At 44.1% G+C, this 20,955-nt stretch overlaps 1 protein-coding gene across 1 annotated transcript in view; it reads right to left on the bottom strand.

Moving 5' to 3' along the window:
- Positions 1-17,776, bottom strand: part of PTGFRN (prostaglandin F2 receptor inhibitor) — a 64,724-nt gene extending 46,948 nt beyond the window's left edge. The window contains exon 1 of the mRNA XM_079308668.1: positions 17,561-17,776. Coding sequence (XP_079164794.1) covers positions 17,561-17,624 — 64 coding nt within the window. The 5' untranslated portion in view covers positions 17,625-17,776. The remainder of the gene's footprint in view (positions 1-17,560) is intronic.
- Between the last annotated feature and the right edge of the window lie 3,179 nt (positions 17,777-20,955).

Raw genomic sequence — 20,955 nt, 5'->3', positions numbered from 1 at the left:
GGCATTGCAGGTTTCAGGTTTAGTGTTCACTGTATCACACTTATTCTTTACTTAAAGATGACAAAAGCCAACACAAAACAATCATCTAACTTACACTTAGCAACTGGTGCCCTACACAACCACCATATCCATACTGCTGCCTGAAACCTGGAAAACTGGAGGCAACTGTTTTCCAAGCCCTTGTCTCAAAGCCCACACACATCCAATTAACACCCAAAAGCCAATTTCAGGTCATGCAGAGCACCAGTGTTTAGTATGTTAATCTCTGTGGAGCCTGCTTGGTATTTTTCTCCTGGACAACAAGGAATTGCACGCATGCATGCACAGAGTATGATTTAAGAGACATCAGGGCTCTTCCTCCTTTAAGACAAGATTTACATAACTAATTCTGTAATTGAGAACAGGACTGCAAGGTATTTACATGCTGCTGAGCTTTTATTATTTGCTATGGGAGAGACAATGAGAGACTTTCTTGTCCCAGAAAAGATAGGTAGTCTCATCTGTAGCATTAAAAAAAAGGGAGACACATGAAATTACCCATTTCAGGAAGAGATATTTTCCATTACAGAATCATTTCTCTCTTCCAAAGCAGAGGGTCAGCGGTTCAGTGGGAGCAAGAGAAGAAAAGAGGTATGGATAAGGAAAAAGATGAGAGGTCAGGGACATAAAACAACATCTAGAAGGCACAGAGGGATTCCAGTCAAGGTTTCTGTGCAACCCCCACACAGATTGTTAAATAAAATTACCCCCAGATGGGTCTGCAAAACAGCTGGCTTTGAAAACAGGCATGCCACAGCACTCTTCATTATTTAAAAGGGACAAATACCAACACAAGACAGTTCTGGAAACACAGGAAAAAGCCTCACAAACAGCATTCAAATCAATATGGCTGGTATCACTAAGACTCCTAAAAATTCAGAATAAAGTTTTAGGTTAGTAGACTGAACTCAAGATAGCCTCCTTATTTACTTCACTAATATTTAAACAGCAAAAAAAGAAAAAAAATGTGCATCACAAAGAAAATTAAGATTGGCAACTGCCTACTTTGGCACTGGCAGTCTTAGAAAGAGAAAAGGCTGCAGAAGGGTGCTAATCCCCCAGAAATCACACTGCATATTTGGGAAGTTGCAATGTGCCAAAGATCCAAGACACCTGAAGTGCAGCAGATATGCTCCTGAGTGACACTTCTGGCTCAGCTACCTCCCAAGGAATATTAACTGCACACTCAGACTGCTTCCCAAAAGCAAAGTGCAGAAACTGGGACAGTGAGGAGACTCCCTCAGAAATTCAACAACCAAAATTATAAAGATGCAACCTGTGTGCTCTTAGAAGATGCTTAAAGCACTGTTCATACTTGAACTTTAGTGTAGAAATAGAAACTCTTCCCTAAATCACAAATGTGAGCTAAAGCCATGAACACATGTGTGGCCAGGATTTGAAATCCACCCACACTTCCAGCATCACTTATGCCTGCTCAACAAATTTAACAGCCAAAATTTCCAAAAAAAGATTGCAAGAGTCAAAAATTTCCTGGCATTCAGTGACTCCAAGAGCTTGAAGGCAAATTAGCTGTGTAATTAGCTGTCTGTGGCCCTGAATACTACCTCTAGAAAGCTGTTCTCACACGTGAAAGGAAACAGTGTTGCTTGTGGCTGCTGTTTAATTTCCTAGAAGATTAATTTTACTGGACAGAAGAAGAGACTTTCTGGAACAGGTGGGCAGGTATGTGCATGTGGGCAACATGAAAGAGATCCAGAAACCAGCAAAGCAGTGAGCAAGCACCTGGTGAAATTCCACTCCCGATTACCCAATGCTGGAGAAAAACAAACATTTCTACTTGTGACTTATAGAGTAAGCAAGAATAAAAAAGGGAAAAAAAAAAAAAAGAAAATAAGTACTCTGCTCTTGTGTGACCAAAGTGTTAGCTAGTTCTAGAAATGAAGAGGCATTAATCTCCTGGGGAACCAAGCCTCCATTCTAAAGTTCCAGGCTCACATTCCCAAGCCTTCCATCACCTCTGAAAACCCTGCCCTGAATTCAATGCAAGCATTTTGTTACCTCCAGTAGCAGAATAGCAAGGTTCATCAATTCAGCACCTGGCCAAAGAAGACCAGCAGTCTTTTCATGTTCCCCATCACAAATTTAAAGTCTTCTCTCCCTTTAGATTATATGGCAGCAAGTTATCACTGTTATCTGCTTTGATTAACTTGCAGCATTTGCTTCATTATCTACTTTTGCCTGGACAATCAATCCTGAGCAGCCTCCCTGGTACACAGGAACAGGTAGCACTGCAGAATGCCATACACATTTAAGCTTCTGGGGAGAATTTGATGCCATTAGACATGAGAAAACCCACATGTAATAAAAGACTATCACAGCATAGTACCACTTGGAGTCTTAGCAAAGTTTAGAGTTCAGCCTTTAGCTACCCACTTTCATTTAAGCATGCCCAAATAGACATCTTAAAATGTTTTCTGTTATTCCTGCCCTTAAGAAATGTACCTGTCCTAAGCAGATATTTTATTGCTGTTATTGGCATGCTATGCATTGGACAGTCAACACCAGAGGTGATAAAGAGAAAGGCAACACAACAAGATTAACTAAGAGGTGCCAACACCCAGAACCAACTTCAGAAGTAGCCAAGTGCAACACCCATGAGCCAGCAAACACTTGGAGGAATTAGCCAAGGTTAAGCATGTTAAAGCCAGGTTGGATGGAGCTCTGAGCAACCTGGTCCAGTGGAAAGTGCTCTTCTCCATGGCAGGAGGGTTGGAACTGGATGATCCATAAGGTCTCTTCCAAACCATCCCATGAATCTACAAGGATACCACCTCTAACTCAGGAAGTTTCCAAGCTGCATATCATCATGAAATGATAGAATGGGATAGTAATGTTGACTCCTCCCTAGGCTTCCACTCGTGGCCACTGCCAGAGGCAAGACCTGAGGCTAAAGACATCTTTGTGCCAGTCTTCCCTCTCTCCCACAGCCTCAGGATGTAGGAGCTGGGAGGCACAACCCTTTCACCATTGCTGCTCCTCAGTGCAGCCCAGACTGGGGACTAATCTGGGCCCAGCAGTGAGAACACAGACAAAAAAAAGGAATGAAAGAACACAGTTTTCAAGGAACTCCAAAATGAAAAGTGAGGGAATCCTTTTGAGCATGAAACAAGAGTAAAAGGCGGGTAGAGAACCAACATGACATTAAAATAGCAGGAGGAGGAGAATACAATTTTTGAAAGACACCCAGAGGGAAAATGCTTAATTGTTTCTTTTCTGCTCCAGTCTCCATGCAGAACTATTCTAGGTTACACTATTTAACAAGACAACCTACGCACAAAATAAGTAGCTGTTAATATTTGGGTGAAACTTGGGATATGCTGAAATGATTTGGTAACTAATACTTATAATCAGCTTACATTGAAACAGACAGCAGATTGCATGCACCCCAGGCATCCTCACATTTGCTGTGTTGGGAAGAACAGCTATGTCCCACAGCACATTGCTCAGCAGAACAAAAGGTCTGCATCCCAATGGACAGACAGTTTGGGGATCCTGCACTGGTGCACTTATGAACCATGAAAATTGCAGGCAACACCTCAAGTGCACACTGCAAAAGCAACAGTGCAACAGTGCAGTGCTGACTAAGCCTCAGAAGTCTCCACCAATCCCCGTGTTGATGCAAACAAAATGTTAATATCAATTAAAATTATGTCTAGTGCAAACACAGTAGCTGTCTAACCATAACAACAGAATGGGAAAATACACCACCAATTTGGAAAATCATGAGTGCTAAAATTCACCTGGAGAGTTGTAGATGGATTTGGCCACAAACACTGGAAATAGCAGTCCATGCTTTTAAAGCATGAAGGAAGAGCCTTAGCAGCAACTTTTAAGTAGTTTTGGGATTTCTAGTGAACAGGTACAATTCCTTGAATTGTCCCCTTCACTTGAGGGCAAACAGCCCTCAGGTAACAAAGGATGTACTCACTGCACACAGAGCCAATATTCCCCAGAGGTACTTCTGATCAGAAAACCAAAGATGGAACACTCCTGTCCCACCAGTGCAAGCCCTGATCCCTGAAGTGACACATCCCCCTGAGTGCAAGCACAAAAACACAGACCCACACATAAGAAAACAGAAGAGTGACATCTATTTCTACCACACCAACCTAAACTGGAGAGGTGTTCATTTGGCACCCAAGTCCTTAGCTCAGTCTGTAAAAAAAATGAACTGAAAGCCTGATCTCACAAGAATTAACTGAAAAACCCAAACCAACAAACCCAAATAAAAAGATAAGCAAGTAAGAGACTGAATTCTGCACAGCACCAAGAAATTCTCCTTGCTCACATACTTCATGATAACATCTGAAAAGATAGCATAGTTTAAAGAGTCAGTGCTATATCTAAGCCCCCTTGGGCAAAAGAAAAGGAGTTATGCCTTCATTAATGTTCAGAAAGAAGCACAGTATACCTGTACTCAGATTTCTCAATGGATGGTTTAAAAATAAAGTATCCTCCTCCCAGGTTTGTACCTAGTCATGTCCAACACCAGCAATACATAAGACTGACAAGCCTTCCATAAATAAATAGAACAAAACTGTTTATTTCCCTTTTAATTTCTTCACTGTTTATAAATTCACACTTTAAAACTTCTAAGTACTACTTATACACCCTGCTCAATTTTTATCTTACTACACCACATAACCAGCTGTGTTTCTGTCTTGCTGGGATGGCTGTCATAAGTCAAATTAACAGCACCAATATTGTATTGAAAATTTGTTTATTATTAGAGAGCAATCAGTATTACTACTGTTACAAGAAAATAACAAAGTGCCTAAAAGGCACTCCTGCTGCTAGTGAAGAGCTAAATAGAATGTACACACAGAATTTACAGGGCTCTAGTTAACTATACAACTCTGCTCTCACCTCCTGCCCCCCCACTTAATTTTTCAGAAAAAACAACAGGCTTTTAGAGATTAATAATCTGAAGAGCATTTCCCAGGAGCTTAAACCTGTTCAAATCCACAACACTAAATTATGACATTTCAAAGAATTCAAGCAGAAGAGCACCTGCCTTAATGGAATGCAAGAGCAGCCTACAAATGCCTCCACTGTTTGTAGTTTTATTGCCTTAGCCTACCTGGAATCAAAATGCAGGGCACAAAGCACACAACTAGATCATGTTTTGCCTTTCCCCAGACAAAACACAGATCATTTCAAATCTTTATTAATTTCACAAGGAATAAGCAAGCCTTGGACAAGGGATTGCCAGGAAGTCTTTAAGTACAGAAGTCCAGTCTGTCCCTATTTTGAAAAGCAGAATTCTTTGCCTTTTTTTAAAAGGATATCTATCCTCTTGACCAAAGAGAATCGTGTTTTAAAACAAAGAATCAAGTTTAATATTTGAGAAATTATCTTCCCTGGGCAGTTTTAAGGTATTCATATTTCTGCCTACCCTGCTCACACTACTTCACTTTCATCTCTTAGCAGTTCAATGCAAGAAATTCACTACCTGTCCATCACCTACAATTGCTCAGTACAATCAGTGAGTTCTCCCAGAATTCTCCGAGATCCTATTGAAAAAATCTCTCTACTGATGAAAAGAACCATCTTCATTAATCTACCTGGCAGATGTATTCTTCCCTTCTAATCATTATGTGAGTTTACAAATCTAACAAAGCTGTACTCACATCACATTATTCAGATTACAAATTCTCTGGGAAAAGAAAGCTCTTGGGCATGGTGCTGTAAATCATCAAAACCACTTCCTGCTCCTGGCTGATACCTGCTTTAAGAAAATGTATGTACACAGCTGACTGCTAGGGAAGAGTCACAGGCATGGTCAGTAGTCAACAGGTTATCAATGAAACAAGCATCTGTTAAGCAGCAGAACTCAAACAGAATCCTATTTTCTACATGAAGGTTACATATTTATACAGGACAGCTCAAACTTGGAGTGAAACCCACCCAGAGTATTGTAAGGCAAGGCTGTAAGTTATCTGCAGAGAGCCTGAAACAACAGCAGAGGCAAAAGCTGCATCCTTGAATGTCAACACCAGAAGCCAATAACAAATTTAACATCCCTATTGTGGACTGTTTCAGGATTTATGTATTTTTATGGAAATGCACAAGAGTAGAATGTTCAATTGCAGTTATCACAGTCAGACTAAGTCCATGAGGCAGGATGGGGTTACAAGAAGCATCCTGCAGGAAAAGCTTGAAATGAGGCTCCCTGGTTTCTGTCAGTAAAAAAGACGAGAACAGATTTGAACAATCCAACTTCACAGGCTCCTGCTAAGCCTGGATGTCAGTCACTTAAATGTTTGTCCCTATTTCATCCTTAAATGCCAGAAATATCAAAGGACAAGAAAAGGAAACATTCACATTATTGCAGAGTGTCCCAGGTTGGGAGGGACATATGAGCATCACTGAGTCCAACTCCTGGCCTTGCACAGGACACCCCAAGTTCTCACCCTGTGCCTGAGAACATTGTCAAACACTCCCTGAACTCTGTGAGTCTTGGTGCTGTCACCACTGCCTGGGGAGCCTGTTCAGTGCCCAGCCACCCTCTGGGGGAGAATCTTTCCTGATACCCAACCCTGACAACTCCAGGCCCATCCCTGGGGTCCTGTCCCTGCTCACCACAAGGAGATCAGTGCCTGCCCCTCCTGTTCCCCTGATGGGGGGGTTGGAACTGCAGTCAGCTCTCCCCTCAGTCTCCTCCAGGCTGAACAGAACAAGTGACCTCAGCTGCCCTTTCCCACCAGCTTCTTCCCTATCTTCACAGTCCTAATTCAGTTTCTATTTCAAAATAAAAAAACTTCTGTAATAATCAGAGGTAGATGATCCTAAGGAGGAGGAATCCAGAAATGGACAGTGGAATTTCCATATGACCCCTGCCATAAATTCAAAGAATATTCTGCCAACTATTTCATTTTTAGAGCTCACTCAGTTTTAAACTCCAGTTTTATTATTACTTGAGACTAGTGACAGGAGCTTCCATGCAATGCATAATTCAACACTCATGTGGCAAAAATCATCAAAATTACAAGAAGTCACAGAATAACTGTGCAACAGAGTAGCAGTATTTATGTAACCACAGTAATGTAAGGCAATATTCTTCAGAGATCTTTCATTAGACCAGCTGTTACAGTAAGAAGAGATGGCATACATGTCCTTTTTCTGAAACAGCTACAGTAAAAAACTTCTGTAAAGTTTCACAAGCACCAACACCCTATAGGAAAAAAAAAATCTCTATTGTGATACCTTTGCTATCATTCTGCCTCAATGAGCTCAAACACAGCTCAGCTCACATCTCACAGCCTCTCACAGCTCTGCCCATCACAAGTGTACACTCCAGTGCTTCTGCTCACAGTGACTTTCCTGCAGAACAAAACACCCAAGATGACCTGACAAAATCCTTGCTGGCATTCACACTTCTGATGCTGCAAAGAAGATTATTTAGGTAGAAGTGGATTCAAATGGAAGAAAAAAAAGGCAGGAAAAGATGACTTCATGCACAGAAACAGATGTTCTAGAAGAGGGCAAGAGACTCTCCTAAGAATGCCAACAATATATACCCCCAGATGAGCAGAATTCTGTCCAAGTGCTGTTCAGGTTTCCTAGCAGGTACTCACTGCCCTTCACCTACTTCAATAGAAAGCACACATGCCATCTTTTCCAACAAAAACCAGAACCTCCTCAGTAGAGGCAGGCAGAGAGTCTCAGGCTCCTGTGACAGAGGCTGCTGAAGCAGAAGCTCCTGAAGCTCCCACCAACCCTCCAAGCTATGCTCAGTGCATGAACCAGGTGTTTCTAAGAAATGCCACAGCAGAAAAAGGACAGAGGCAAGCCATGCTTGCTCCCCTTTGCACATCTTTAGTGTCCAACCCCAGCCTGGCTTACCCAGACACATCACTGCCCCTGAAGAAGTACAGAAGATCTGTCTGAAACATTGTAAACATACCAGGAGCAAATTTTATATCGAATTACAAGAGAAGGGTACATGCAATTGCCTGTGAGGATTTAGAGACCTTGCAAAGACACAGAAACAATCATCAGACCATTTCCTGTCATTATCTGGTGACATACATCCAGGACAATACAGAGATCTTAAAGGTAGGGCATTAACTACCACAAATTAAAAATCTCATTGGCTTAATGTATTGAAAAAAACTCACTTCATTAGCCTTTCAGGTTTCTAATGCAATTGCTGGGGAGGTGCAGAAGGAAGTGGTGGTGTTAACTACTGCCAAGAAGCATTCAAATAACTTCAAAGGTCGAAGTTCTTCACTCACCCATGCAAGCAGAACATTCAAACCAGGGCAGACACCCCTTGTGCTTGTGTCAGCCACAGCCAACACACACCTGGCTGTTTTGTATCAGAAACTGGGTTCCAATCTCACTCAGGAGCCAACCTCTGCTGCAGAGTTTTAATTCCAAGAAACATCTGTGTGCTCATGAGTCACTTGACCAAAGCCCTGCTTTGGACTGCAATCAAAATCCCACAGCAACAAGGCACCCCTGACACTGGAGGATTAATGCTTGGCCACTCATGTGAGAGCAGAACCCACGATGGACTTGGGCCAAATACACACATGCAAAGTGTGTTCTCACCCCAATGCACCAATACCAGCAGTGCAACTGAAAAAACTAAATACAGAAGAAAGCCAGCACATTACTTTGATGACAAATGCATGATCTGTCAAAGTCCATGTAAAAGGACTCATTTCTTGTTCTGGGATAGGAATTGTTAAAGCAAGGAAAAGGACCCACTTTAAAAGTTTGAGTACAGAAGTGTCCCATGCACTGCCCTGCATCCACCTGTAGGTTACTACCCTTGCCCAGATGCACAAAGAGGTTCAAATGTCTCTCTACAGCACCAGACAGTGAAAAATCTCTCTATATACATACAAGCTAACAGCTGACAGCTCACATCAAGAAGAGCATCAGTGAAAAATATTTCAAATTATCTTTAACAGCTACTTTCCAAGTAGCTCTGGCCGAGCTCTGTTGATCCTTAGAGGTTTATAAGGCAGAGTCTGGAACAGGGGCACACCCTGCAGCCTCTGCTCCTAAGAAGGAACAAGGGCACTATGTGAAGTCTCACTTGTTCTTCAGCTATTTTGGAAGGACAGCCCCACCCAATAACTCTATTCACAGTATGGCAGCCTCCCCCTCAGCCCTCCCTTTCAGACTTAAAAGGCAGACACCAACAACAACTCAGATGCCACAGCATACCCTGCAGCCACATGCATCACGCTTCAGTCCTTGTTTTAAACTCTGCAGGAGTCTACAATTAGATATTCCATTTACCTGCCAGTGGTGAGCAGAAAACCTTGCTTAGAAAACCTGGATATTTCAAGACTCAACTGCAGAGCTTTGAGAAACCTGCAGGTTTTTACCAAGGCTGTTTTGTGGTGACAATGGCTCCAGTGCCACCACCTCATGCAGACATACCTTTAACTAATTCTTCCATTTTAAACAAGCTATTCCCCCACTTCCCTTTCTCTGTGGAAAGCATGTCCTGCTACAGTTATCCCTCCTCCCCTTCCTTCTTCAACTTCTAATTTCAACCAACAGCCATACTTCTGTGCCCACTGACCCCTGGGTATTTATGCTATTTTCTCTTTTTTTTTAATATAATAGATAAACCCAAAGACCTAGGGATGTCAGCAGCTTTGCAACTATATTGACATGTGCCTATCAATACAGGACCAGCAGACAGGACTCAGTCAATAGCTTTAGTGACCATTCAGCCCAGTGTGGTGATAAGACAGGGAAGACCCAGCCTTGTGTTACTTCCCATCTCCAACCACCAAGTGATTTTTGTCTCCAATGAGCTGTCATGCTCTTTATTTTCTCACTGATGAGGCCACTTAAGCTCTGTTTGCCAAAAGGTACAGCATGCCTTTCTAGAACCAAGCCCTGAGATCAAACAGAAACAAGGCTGATGTGATACACCTCTTACTCTGCATTAATTTAAACCTCCATGTGAACTGGATGGGAACAAGAACACTGCACACACACCATAAAGGGTCTTTGCACAGACAAACATCCACTGCATCACCTCTCTAACACACAATATATTGCTGGGCTTCTAGAGCACATAACACCTCTTTTGGGGGAAGGTGAATGTTATCTGGGTAAATATTACAGGTGGGGCTGTGAAAATAATCTGTGGCAAAAGGCAAAGGAAGATACATCACCTCTCCCACCCTCTAGGAATAGGATTAGAGTGCAGACAAAGACTAACACCTCTCTGCTTATTCTAACAGTTTCCATTAACAAATAATTGCCTATTTTCACCTCAATATTACTGGCTGCATTCAAGCACAAATATGTTTGGTACCCTGAAAACCTAGGAAGCATCCTCCATCGGCTCAGCATCTGTTTCACATTTAGAAGCCATTCTTTGCCAACGTAGGGGTCACACTGCTTTTCAAGCAGCCTCTGCCAATTCTCTTTTGCGGGGCAGATTTAATAGCGGATTCCACTGCCACGGGATTCAGTGTGTAATAATGAAGGGAAGCGTGTCAATAGATGAAACTGCACACATCAATAAGGAGCTGGCAGAGGTCCCCGCGGACGCCTCTCTCGCAACAATCTTTCTAATGCCTGTAGGAGAACAATGCTCAAAGATTCCCCTCAGCCACGCTGCATCAAAGGCCCTCTGAAACACCACAAATCTCTGCACTTGGAGCCAGCAGTGGGACATGCACAGAAACAAAGTCCTTTACACTGGCACTTATGCTTTTTAAGACTGGCAAACCTAAGCAGAGCTTTTGTTGGAACTGGACTCTTGCTAACCAACAGGACCCCCAGCAATGGCTCCACCAAATTCTTTTTAGAGGCTACTGAAATGGTGAGAAGAGGGTGACTCAAAGAGCATGACAGCACAAAAATTGCAGTCAGGAAGCAAGCACTGAGCAGCACAGCTAAACCATGTCTTTAAGAAAGGCAGAAAGGCAAGTCCAGGCTGATCAAGCCTGTTAAACAGAAAGAGTGGAATAAGAGCAGCTACAGCAGCAGGAGTTGTTTTACAGCCAGTGTAAAGTAAAGAATGGTGATGGATATCTGGGAAAAAAGCCTGAGAGAAGAACTGAAGCCAGAGAACAAAAGTTAAAAGCAACACAAAGTTTACATTGATTTTTTTTTTTTTCCGAGCTCCATATAAGAAAGATGATATATACACTTTGTGTGCTACAAGCAGCAGACTCTCACAGCAGCTCTGATCAGTGATCCACACAGACCAGCACATCACTCCAGCATTGGCCAATTTGGCAAAAGAAGAGAAAAAAAATGGGGGGGGGGGAAGGCCTTCACACACATTTACAGAAATCTGAAACTGGAATAAAAAGGAGGGTTCCATTTCTCCACCCCCAACTGCAGCTGTAATCCTTTGACACCTTACAAGCAATGACAGAATGTTTTCTCTAGGGACCTGAGACTAATTCCCTATTAAGCTTTTACAAACTGATGCTTTTCCAAGTCTTATAATGTGGCCAAATTTGGACATTTTCCTAGGAACAGCAAAAGCCACATTCTTGATGCAGAGTTAACACTCCAGCCAAATTTCCAGTTCTTGTTCTAAACCATGGTTGTGCTAGAACTTCTAAACTTGGCAGCTTGAGATTATTATTGGTTCAAGAGTAAAAAGGAAGAAATAGCTAGAACCTGCAAGAACCAAAAGGAAAAAAAAAAAAAAAAAGAAAGAAATTTGCCCTGCTGCCTTCCCAAGTGTAACTATGGGAAATACTGCAGCTTTTTAAGGAAAGAGGGAGCAAGGACAGCAATGTTTCCTGGGGGGGGAAAAGCCAACCTGTGGTAGATATCCAGCCCAGAAAATTTCAGCATGAATGCCAGAAGTCCTGCAGAATAATAAACAATTTAAGAGATGGCACTCATAACAAACAGTAACAAGCAGATATACTACAGGCATTGCTGCCAGCCTTGTTTATTGGCAGCTGTGACAGATTGCCTGGGAGCTCCAGTCTTTAATTAGTTCTCATTCCTGAAGTTCACAAGTCAATTAATTCTAAAAACCACCCTCAGGTTCTTTTTTAAAGGAAATCCTGTCCAGGATTCTCTGCCTTTCTTACCTCTTCTTCCCATAGCTCAGCTAACAGCTCAGATCCTTTAGAACATCCATGCAAATTCCATCTGGCCGTGGAGATTATCACTAGGCAAATACTTCAGCTTGCTTCAGCAATTCTTCCTATTTCTGCAGCAGCATTTTGCCACTACAACAGATACTGTTCCCCCAGGCTGCTTCTTCAGCCCCTCTTTCCCCACAACTTGCCTCCTCAGGGTAATGAAAAGGAGCATCACTCCAGTGCCAGTTTCAAGCAGTCCCCATGGCAATTACATCACTGAAATCTACAAGCATTACCACATTGCTTTATAATTTTTCCAAGACTCAACAAAGGCATTTAGCAACACTGGTTCTACCTTCTACCTAACTTTAAACTCAGTCAAAATGCCATAGTCAAAGTTGATTGCAACTCCCACTGGAAACCCAGCTCTGAAACCACTTCCAACTCTGGAAGGAATTTAAAAAATAAAAAAATTTAAAATAAAATAAAAAAAAAACAACATTTTTTTCTGTTTCAGACTTCATTAAGAAGAAATCAGTTATTCTTTACAATTATAAATTCTTACAAGTATATGAATAAGCCAGCTTCTGATATGAAACTCAAAACCAAACTTTAAGTTCCTTAATTTCTGTCTTGCTTCTTACCCTACTTTACATTTGCTGATCATCTGGAAAGACATTATTCAAGATTTTTGGCAGCTTAGCATCTATGTGTCAATTTATCCAAAAGCAGTTTGGTCTAAAATTGATTTTACACCTTTGCCCCTTGCAAAACACAAGGTGTATTAAAAGTTTCTCATTTTTAAAGCCTCTTAGTAAATATTCAAGTCTTGAAAGATAACTGAAATTTGGGATTTTCTAGAAAATCAACAGACAAAAAAAGAAAAAAAAAAAAAAAAGGAAAAATTGCAAACCTAGTATTTCCCTCTATGAGATCATTTCTTCTTTAGAACAAGAAATTCAAACAACTTCAAACCTGCTTATGTCACAGGCTCTCTCTGCCTTGTTCAATCCAGTTTTGAGGTACCTTGTGCAGGTTAGGAACTGGGATCATGCAGGAAAAACTGCTTATTATTCTTGGACAGAAAAGGAAACATCTCTATGCCTTGACAATTTCACCACACAGGTCTCTATAAAACAGGCTTTATCACTTACTATCACAGATCTGAGAAAGCAGAACAAATATCAGAGGCCTGGTAACATCTCTAATAAAAGTAAAAAACCAAAGCATTAAATAGATATTTTTATTTGCATTACAATATACAGATTGACTTTATACTCCATCTAATATCTTTCTTCTGAAAGTATTACAGACTTTTATAGGCATTGACATAACCCCTACTTTGACCTAGCTCATGTTAGTAATGTTTCCCTCAAGTTCTTTCCAACTTAGCTTTCAATTGATTTCTATACACAATCTGAAAGAATTCACATTTTCAGACAATGTGTCCCCTTTCCCTTCTTTCTAAAACACAGAACTTCACACACCATAAAATATATCACTGAAAGGCATCTAAAACCAGACAATAGAAATGTTCACTTTCTAAAAATACTTTATTCAGATATGTACCCATTTCCCTTCTAAAAAAAATATACATTTCTGTATTGTAGGTTACTGTTTGACAAGGATTATGGAGATTGGGAGAAAAAAAAACAAACTCAACCCACAACAACAAGAAACAACCACACAGAAGCAAATCAACCCATGAATACATTAGATGTGAAAGCTGAAATCTCAAATGCCCCTGAATGTTTGTTTATACAACAAGAGGGATGGATATATATTATTTCTTAAGCACGTTCCCCTCTAATCAAGCATGTGGCTGCATTTTTAAATGACCCCTACTGCTTACTTCAAATCTTGTTCAGGCAGGTTTATACCTCAGTTCAGGGATTAGAGCCAAATACAACAGAGGCTACCTAAAGAGAGCAAGCTGTTGCTGTGTTGAAATGTAGCCATCAAGAAACCTGGGGAACAAGGTCGAAGAATTTCAGAAAAAGCACCTAGAGTCCCTAAAAAGCAGCCCCAGCCAGGCACCTAGAAAGGTGCAAGAGAGCCAGAGAAGGTGACTGAGCTGTCATCTGTCAACCCTGGAGAACACAGGGATGTAAAGGAGCAAACACTCACTGCACTGCTCGCCCCTGATTCCCACATGTTCCCACAACCCACACACCAAGAGAATACATCAGCATGACAAAGCCACAGGGGAAGCTTCCTCCTCAGCAACACCACCTGCCCTTCAGTGCCTCACCAACCCTTCCAACACTCACTACGTGCTTCCAGTGCCTCAGCAGTCTGCACTTCCCCTTTGGAAGCTTTTTTAGTCACCTCCTAAGTCACAGGGGACAGCAGGTCTAGCTGTAAGCGTTCTCTGGGTACCAGTGAGGATTTGAGTCTGCCTCCATCCAAGAACACCAGGCAAAGGCCACCAGGGCCAGCCCTGGGCTTAGCCATAGGTGAGCAGGCACCACAAGGGCAGAAGGAGCAAATTCCACTCTAACATACCTTGAACAATCCGTAGGCAATCATCCTTACATTGCCTCCCTGCCCTAAACCTTGAGGCTCTCCCTTTCCTAATGCTCCCACTTTAGCTGCAAATGCAGGAAAAGATTAAAGCACGCTTTTCCTTGAAGTGCACGATCACAATAACTTACACTAATTACCAAAAGCCTTCTATAGCAGAGCCTGAATTAAACCTTGATTCCAATGACTAATTGTTGCAGCTTCTGAGGAAAAGAAACAAAAATAATTTCAGACATGAGATGCAGGAAACAACTCCATTCATCCAAACACACAGCTCCTGCAGTTCTGGCACGCTGGAATTGACTCTCATCATAGCGGACAGCGAGCGCCACACAGGTCTAAAAGGTGAGGGAGAAAAAAGCCATCTCTGGGAAACCCATTATCAGTGGTTTTCCCCCAGGATCTACTGAGTACATGCTCTCCTCACGCCCCACAGCATTTAAACAAAAAAAGTTTGTTTTTCTTTTCAGATCCACTGAAGTTATTACCTTGAACCTCAAACAAGAACCAGGAAAAAAACCAGGAGGTGGAATGTTTATTGTTTACTTTACTGTCTGAGCCCTGGAAACAATCAGATACTTGTTTCGGTTTTTGTCTTGTCCTAGGAGAGATGTTTCAGTTTCCAGAGCATTTCACAGGTTGATTAGGTAGACTGGCTACAGAGTGAAACAATACATGAAACAGACAAAGGCAAATGCTCTCATAGTGTCCTCCTCTCTCAGGATCTAAACACACCAGAGGAGGGAAGAAAACAGAGCAGATCAAGCCTTGGTATCAGAATCCCACAATCTCCTTACTAAAAAGATTATAAGTGTACTGGATCAAAAAGAAAAGATGATAAAACATTGTCATTTATCACAACCAAATATTTCAGTCATTTGCATCCCTTTGCTGGATTATTTTGTAAATATCTGAAGGAAACAGACAAGTATAAGTACTCACAAGGGATAAACTTGTCTATGCTTCAGCCCCTTCCCTCCACCTCCTTCATACAAGAATTTCTCAATTCTTGCAGCAAAAGCTCCAAGCCATCTCTCCATTAAAGAGCTGCTAGAAATGGTTTACAGAACTTCTGGTTTTTTGCATACTTCTCCCACCCAGAGTGAGGGAACAACTGCTTTCCAAAGCTCTTAACCTTTGGAATATTTCATAGACGTGACCAAGTAATGGCATCAGAATATAGGCACTCTACAACACACACCACAAATAAGACTACAGTTCAGAGATTTTTCTGCACACAAAAACACTTTCAATTTTAAAAGCATCATTCCAATTACCAAAAAAAAAAAAAGAAAAAAAATCCCCAGGAGACAACTCAAAACATCTAGACAAACCAGATTGTGAACAATGGCCATATACCTTTGCATGCACACTTTAAGTTCTTCTAATTATTTCATCTTGAATGAAGAAGGAAACAACTTTCCTATTGTGCATCATCCTTAATAGTTTTTACTTTTTGCTGCATGACCTTGAGCATCTGAGAGTCTTGATTTTCCGCTTGTCCTACTAAACCATTCTCTTGAAAAATCTTATTCCCTTTCTGTTTCTAAACAAAAACACTGAAGGTGAGCTCTGCAGCTCTTGACTGTTTCCTCAGCTGGCAGAATGCCTATATTGCACAGATAAACGAGATGACTAACTTCAGCTGCAAGTAAGAGGAAGCACAGTGCACACCTTTGTCTGGTAGGATCTTGTAGACAGAATACCCTCTGCCCCAATAGCTGCAAGCAGCCTCAGGAAAAAGACTGGGACAAGATCAGCGTTAGGAAATTGACTTTTCAACTGCAACTCTCAGCTCTGCAGACCTGGGTAGGAAAGATTCAACAGCCAAACAATGAGGAAAGTGCTCTGGCAGACATAAGGAGGAAAAAAGTCACAGCACAGTCAAAAGTGCAAGCACAAACTAAGTCAGCAATTAGAGTTTTGTTTAAAGAAGAGTGTTGGCAGTGTGGGGCTGGGGCACTGTTTAGTTACTCCTTCCACCTGAAATCTGCAAAAGGCTCCCATTTACTACCTGCAATTAATCAAGTGCTCTGAATCATGAGCTACGTAGAGTAACCTGTGGGACACACTTGCTTATCAGCACCTGGCTGCCCAGAGCCGACACAAAGCCACCGAAATACGACACAGAGCTACCTAACCCGAGCAGTCTTCTGCTTCTCTACTTTTACACTCACTGCTATTTCTGCAAAGATGCTACAAGTACAACATCGAGGTGAAAAAAAAGAAAAAAAATAGAAAAGAGGAAAAAAATGCCACCACAACCCACCATCCACCCTTTTTGTGCAGCGCTTTCTCGTCTTTATTCCTGCACGCTGCCTGGCTGGTACTGACACCAGTACGGAACAATGGCACATGTCACGCTACCGACAGCTACACAATTACCTGAACGCGGCGTAAACCATCCCCTGCACAATCACACGCTATCTCCCAGCGGGAGAACTTCCCGGCAGAGGCAGCACACCCCGGGAGCGCCGCTTCCCCCGCACCGCCTGCGCTCCCAGAGCTTCCCGGGGGACAGGAGGAGGGTCCCCGCCCCAAGGAGCGGCTTCAGCTCCGCCAGGTGTGGTTTGGGAGCCAAAGGGACAGCACAGCCCACGCACCGGCTCCTCCACCAGCAACTACGGCTGCACCGCCACGCTCCCCACGGAGCCTGCCGCGGCCGCTCCCGGCTTCGGGGAGGCCGCTCCGGGGAGGCCACTAAAGTTTGGGGGAATGCCCGGCAGCGATCCCCAGCAGGGAGCAGCGGGGCCGGCTCCTCCCGCGGCACAGCCCGGCTCAGCCCGGCCCCGCCGAGGGCAGCGCCCGGGCGGGCACGGCACGGCACGGCACAGCACGGCACAGCCCGGCCCGGCCGGCGGCTGCCCCCGGCCCCGCCGCGCCACCTGAGGGCGAGGCGGCCGAGCCCCCCGGCCCGCCCCGCCGCGCACCCCCGGGCTCACCGAGCAGCAGCAGGACGAGGAGCAGCAGAGGCAGGCGGGCCGCCCTCTCCCCGCGGTGCCCCATGCTGGCAGCGCTGCGCGGCGCCTCTCCCTCGGCTGTGCTGGCCCGGCGGGACCGGCGGCCGCGGCTCTCTCCTCGCTGCCCTGCGAGCGCACGGAGCCGCCCGCCCGCCCCGACCGGCCGCGCCGCGCGGCGCAGCCAACCACAGAGACAAACTTTCCCAGCGCCCGCCCCCGCCCGCAGGTAGCGGGGGCGGCGCGGGGTCCGGCCCGGCCCAGCCCCTTCCCTCGGGCGGGCGGGCGGAGAGCGAGGCCGCGGGCCCGGCGGGGAACGGCGCTGTCCTCACCGCCTCCCTCCCTTCTTCCCCCCGGGAAAGCCCCGGTGTGGGAGGGCGGGCTGGCCCAGCCGGGAGCCATCCCCGGGATCGGCAGCGCGGGGCTGGGGCAGTGTTTGGTCACTCGCTCCTGCCCCGCCTTACGGGGGGGGTCCCCTCGTGTCCGCTCGCTGTGCCCCTCTGCTCCATCCCTCTCTGGTCACCGCTGGTCCCCAAACACAGCCCCAGCCGTGCATTCCCAGGCACGGGGCCACTCGTGCTCCCTTCCATGCTGTGTAGCCTCCAAAGCGGTGCCGGCTGTGCCCATGGTGTCCCCTGCCCGGGCTCCTGCCCCGCTCAGGGCCCGGCTCAGCAGAGGGGCAGCACAGACTCTCCATGCCCCAAACACTTCGTGCCAGGCACTGCCCTGCTTTGAGACCCAATAAAGTGCTGCTGCAGCATGGCATTCGTGCCACCAGCTCCACCGCCTTTCTTCCCAACCCGCTCAGAGATTTTTGTTTGCTCGGGGATTCAATTTCCTGTTTGTTTGTAAAAACAAAGAGCGGAGGCACTGGGCGGCTCTCTAATAACTCGGACAGTTATCTGCTCTTTCAGTCCCCTTGCCACATTCTCTGTGAAATCTGTGCTCTCCTTGATCACGTCTTGCTGTGTTGTCCAGGCTCCGTGGTAGAGAGGGATCCGTGTTACACATTTCTTTGTGTGCAGGGTTTGGGGCAGCTGCTCCTGCACAAAATTTAGGCTCTTTTCTAGTGTCTCCAGTGCACCTTGGTCTTCAGCATGACTTGGCTTGGGCGAGGTTGTTCTTCCCAATACAGGAAGTGTGTGCTGTGTTCTTGACTAAGCACCATTATCAGACTGGATTCCAGGCTGGACTTTGTTATTCCTTCTGTTATGCTTTATGGGAGAGAGGGTGTTGCCTGATAGGAATGAAATGAGAGCCTCCTAAAACTCATGAGGAGAACTTTCACCCTCCAACCACAGTTATCGGAGCTCCTGCATGGAGTAATTGAGATCTTTGCAGAGCTGCAGCCACGAGTTGTCTGGGGGACACTCGATCCTGTTCATGACTGAAGTTCTCTCAGACAGCAAATGAGGCTGAATCCACAAATGTGGCTGAGAAAAAAACTGCCTGAACTAAACAAGGCTGTCTTCAAATATGTTCACAATGCCCTCATATCCCTGCTTGTTTCCAGCCACCCTGCCCTCCTCCTTTAGCCAGTATCTAAATGCACTTCTTCTTCACTGGACAACGTCACTTCCATAAAACGTGTCACTTCCATCAAATTCAGAAAGCAGTTTTAGAAGATGCCTCACCCTTACTGCTCAGCTTCCATGACACTGGTTAAACTCCTTTCATCAAGCTTTAGTCCTGAAACCTCTGCTGTCCTGGGCCCTGGATTGTGTTCTCAACAAGCACCTCTCACCCTTTTACTTTAGTAAGAACCACTTTCCCCCACATTTATTCAGACTTCCAGACGGAAGGTCCACTATAACCCATTAATCTGACCCATATACAAAAGTCATAGATTTTTTCCTCAGCTGGATCAAAGCGAGTTAGAAAGACAACACATCTTGCCCTAAAGACTCCAAGTAATGGCAACTGCCTTCTTCCACCTACTAATTTATTCCAATGTTTAATTATCCTTGCTGCTAGGAAATTGCTTCTTTCAGGGTTGAATTTGTCTAACTTCAGCTTTGAGACATCAGTATTTGCTATGCCTTTGCCTACAAAACTGCACACCTGTCCCATTTTCATGGATAAGTCACTATACATGGTGCTTCCATCATTTCTTGTTTAACTGAATGGATTGTTGTCTTTGAAGCCTCACATTGTAAGATTTAGTTTCAGTTGCTGCAGATTTTTGGACTCCAGTGTTTCTAAGTGGTTTTTTTTTTGAGGCACCCACCGTGGGTACAATGTCATTGTGGTCTATACACACATGCTGTGCACAGAGTAAGTAATTTCTCAGTCATTGTTTTTCCCCATCTCTCATAACTAAAAATGGAAGTAGACCATTTCCTGTGCTGTACAAAAAGCTTATGGAGTTCATTACCCATGTGGAGTCCCCAAATCTCTTTCTGCATCTGTGTTTTTCCTGAGAGCATCTTTATCCTGCCATTCATCACTATGCTCTTCCCTCCTCAGTACATGGCCTTGCAGCAGGGTGTGTTAAAACACATTCTGTAACGTTGTGACAATTTAAGCAGAAGCCTGAGATCCCTCATTCAATTTGAGAGACGTTTCTCCAAGGCTGACAAATCGTCGTCACAGAAAGAGCAGGTCTGAAACTGACCTCTGTGTTAGTCTACCTTCTCCTTCAAAGCCTGTTTTCTTCTCCTTTTTGTGTGTCCTACTTTCAATGGATTGTTACATGTATGTGATTATGTCATTTTTCCCCCTTGCCAATTCCATTTTGTATCGTTCAGCTATGAGAGCCAATCTGAGCCAGAAGCTTTCTCCAAGTTGAGACAAATATCTTCCTCTGTTTTTGTGCATTTTCCATGTTTATTCATGAGCTGCAGAGTACATACATGGTCAGTTGTTTGTTTCTCAGGAAGGCATCCCTTTTGACTTTCAGTGTTTAGCATGTTGTTGATTTGAGTAGATAGCACTTATTTATTTATTGATGATGCTGTAAAAATGCTTGCTTATGTTTCTTCATACCTACATGTCTGCATAATGTATAGGCTGAAAGTGTCTCTCATTTGGGGGTAACTGGGTTAGCCAGCAGAATTTCGGGGAAGGATCAGGATTGGAGTGTTATATTAAAGCACATTATTATGCATGCACAGGTTCATGAAACATGAACACACCCTAATCCTAAAGAAGCCCACACGCAACCACTCCCTGCTTGCACCACTCCCCCAAGATACACTTGCTAGCTTTTGCAAAGTTTCTCTCTTGGCAAACATGGATAAACAACTTTTGTTCTCCCCACCTTGTTACATGAGCAGCAGAAGACGGTGTGAAATGTCTGTGTGAAGCCCATCCAGCATGGAGTGCAAGAGTAAAGAACATTTAGGAGGGCTGATAAGGATCCAGCACCCTGCTTAGGGGCA

This window comes from Erithacus rubecula (assembly GCF_903797595.1).
Source record: "Erithacus rubecula genome assembly, chromosome: 1".
NCBI classification, from domain to species: domain Eukaryota; kingdom Metazoa; phylum Chordata; class Aves; order Passeriformes; family Muscicapidae; genus Erithacus; species Erithacus rubecula.
This window is presented reverse-complemented; position numbering and strand designations above follow the sequence as displayed.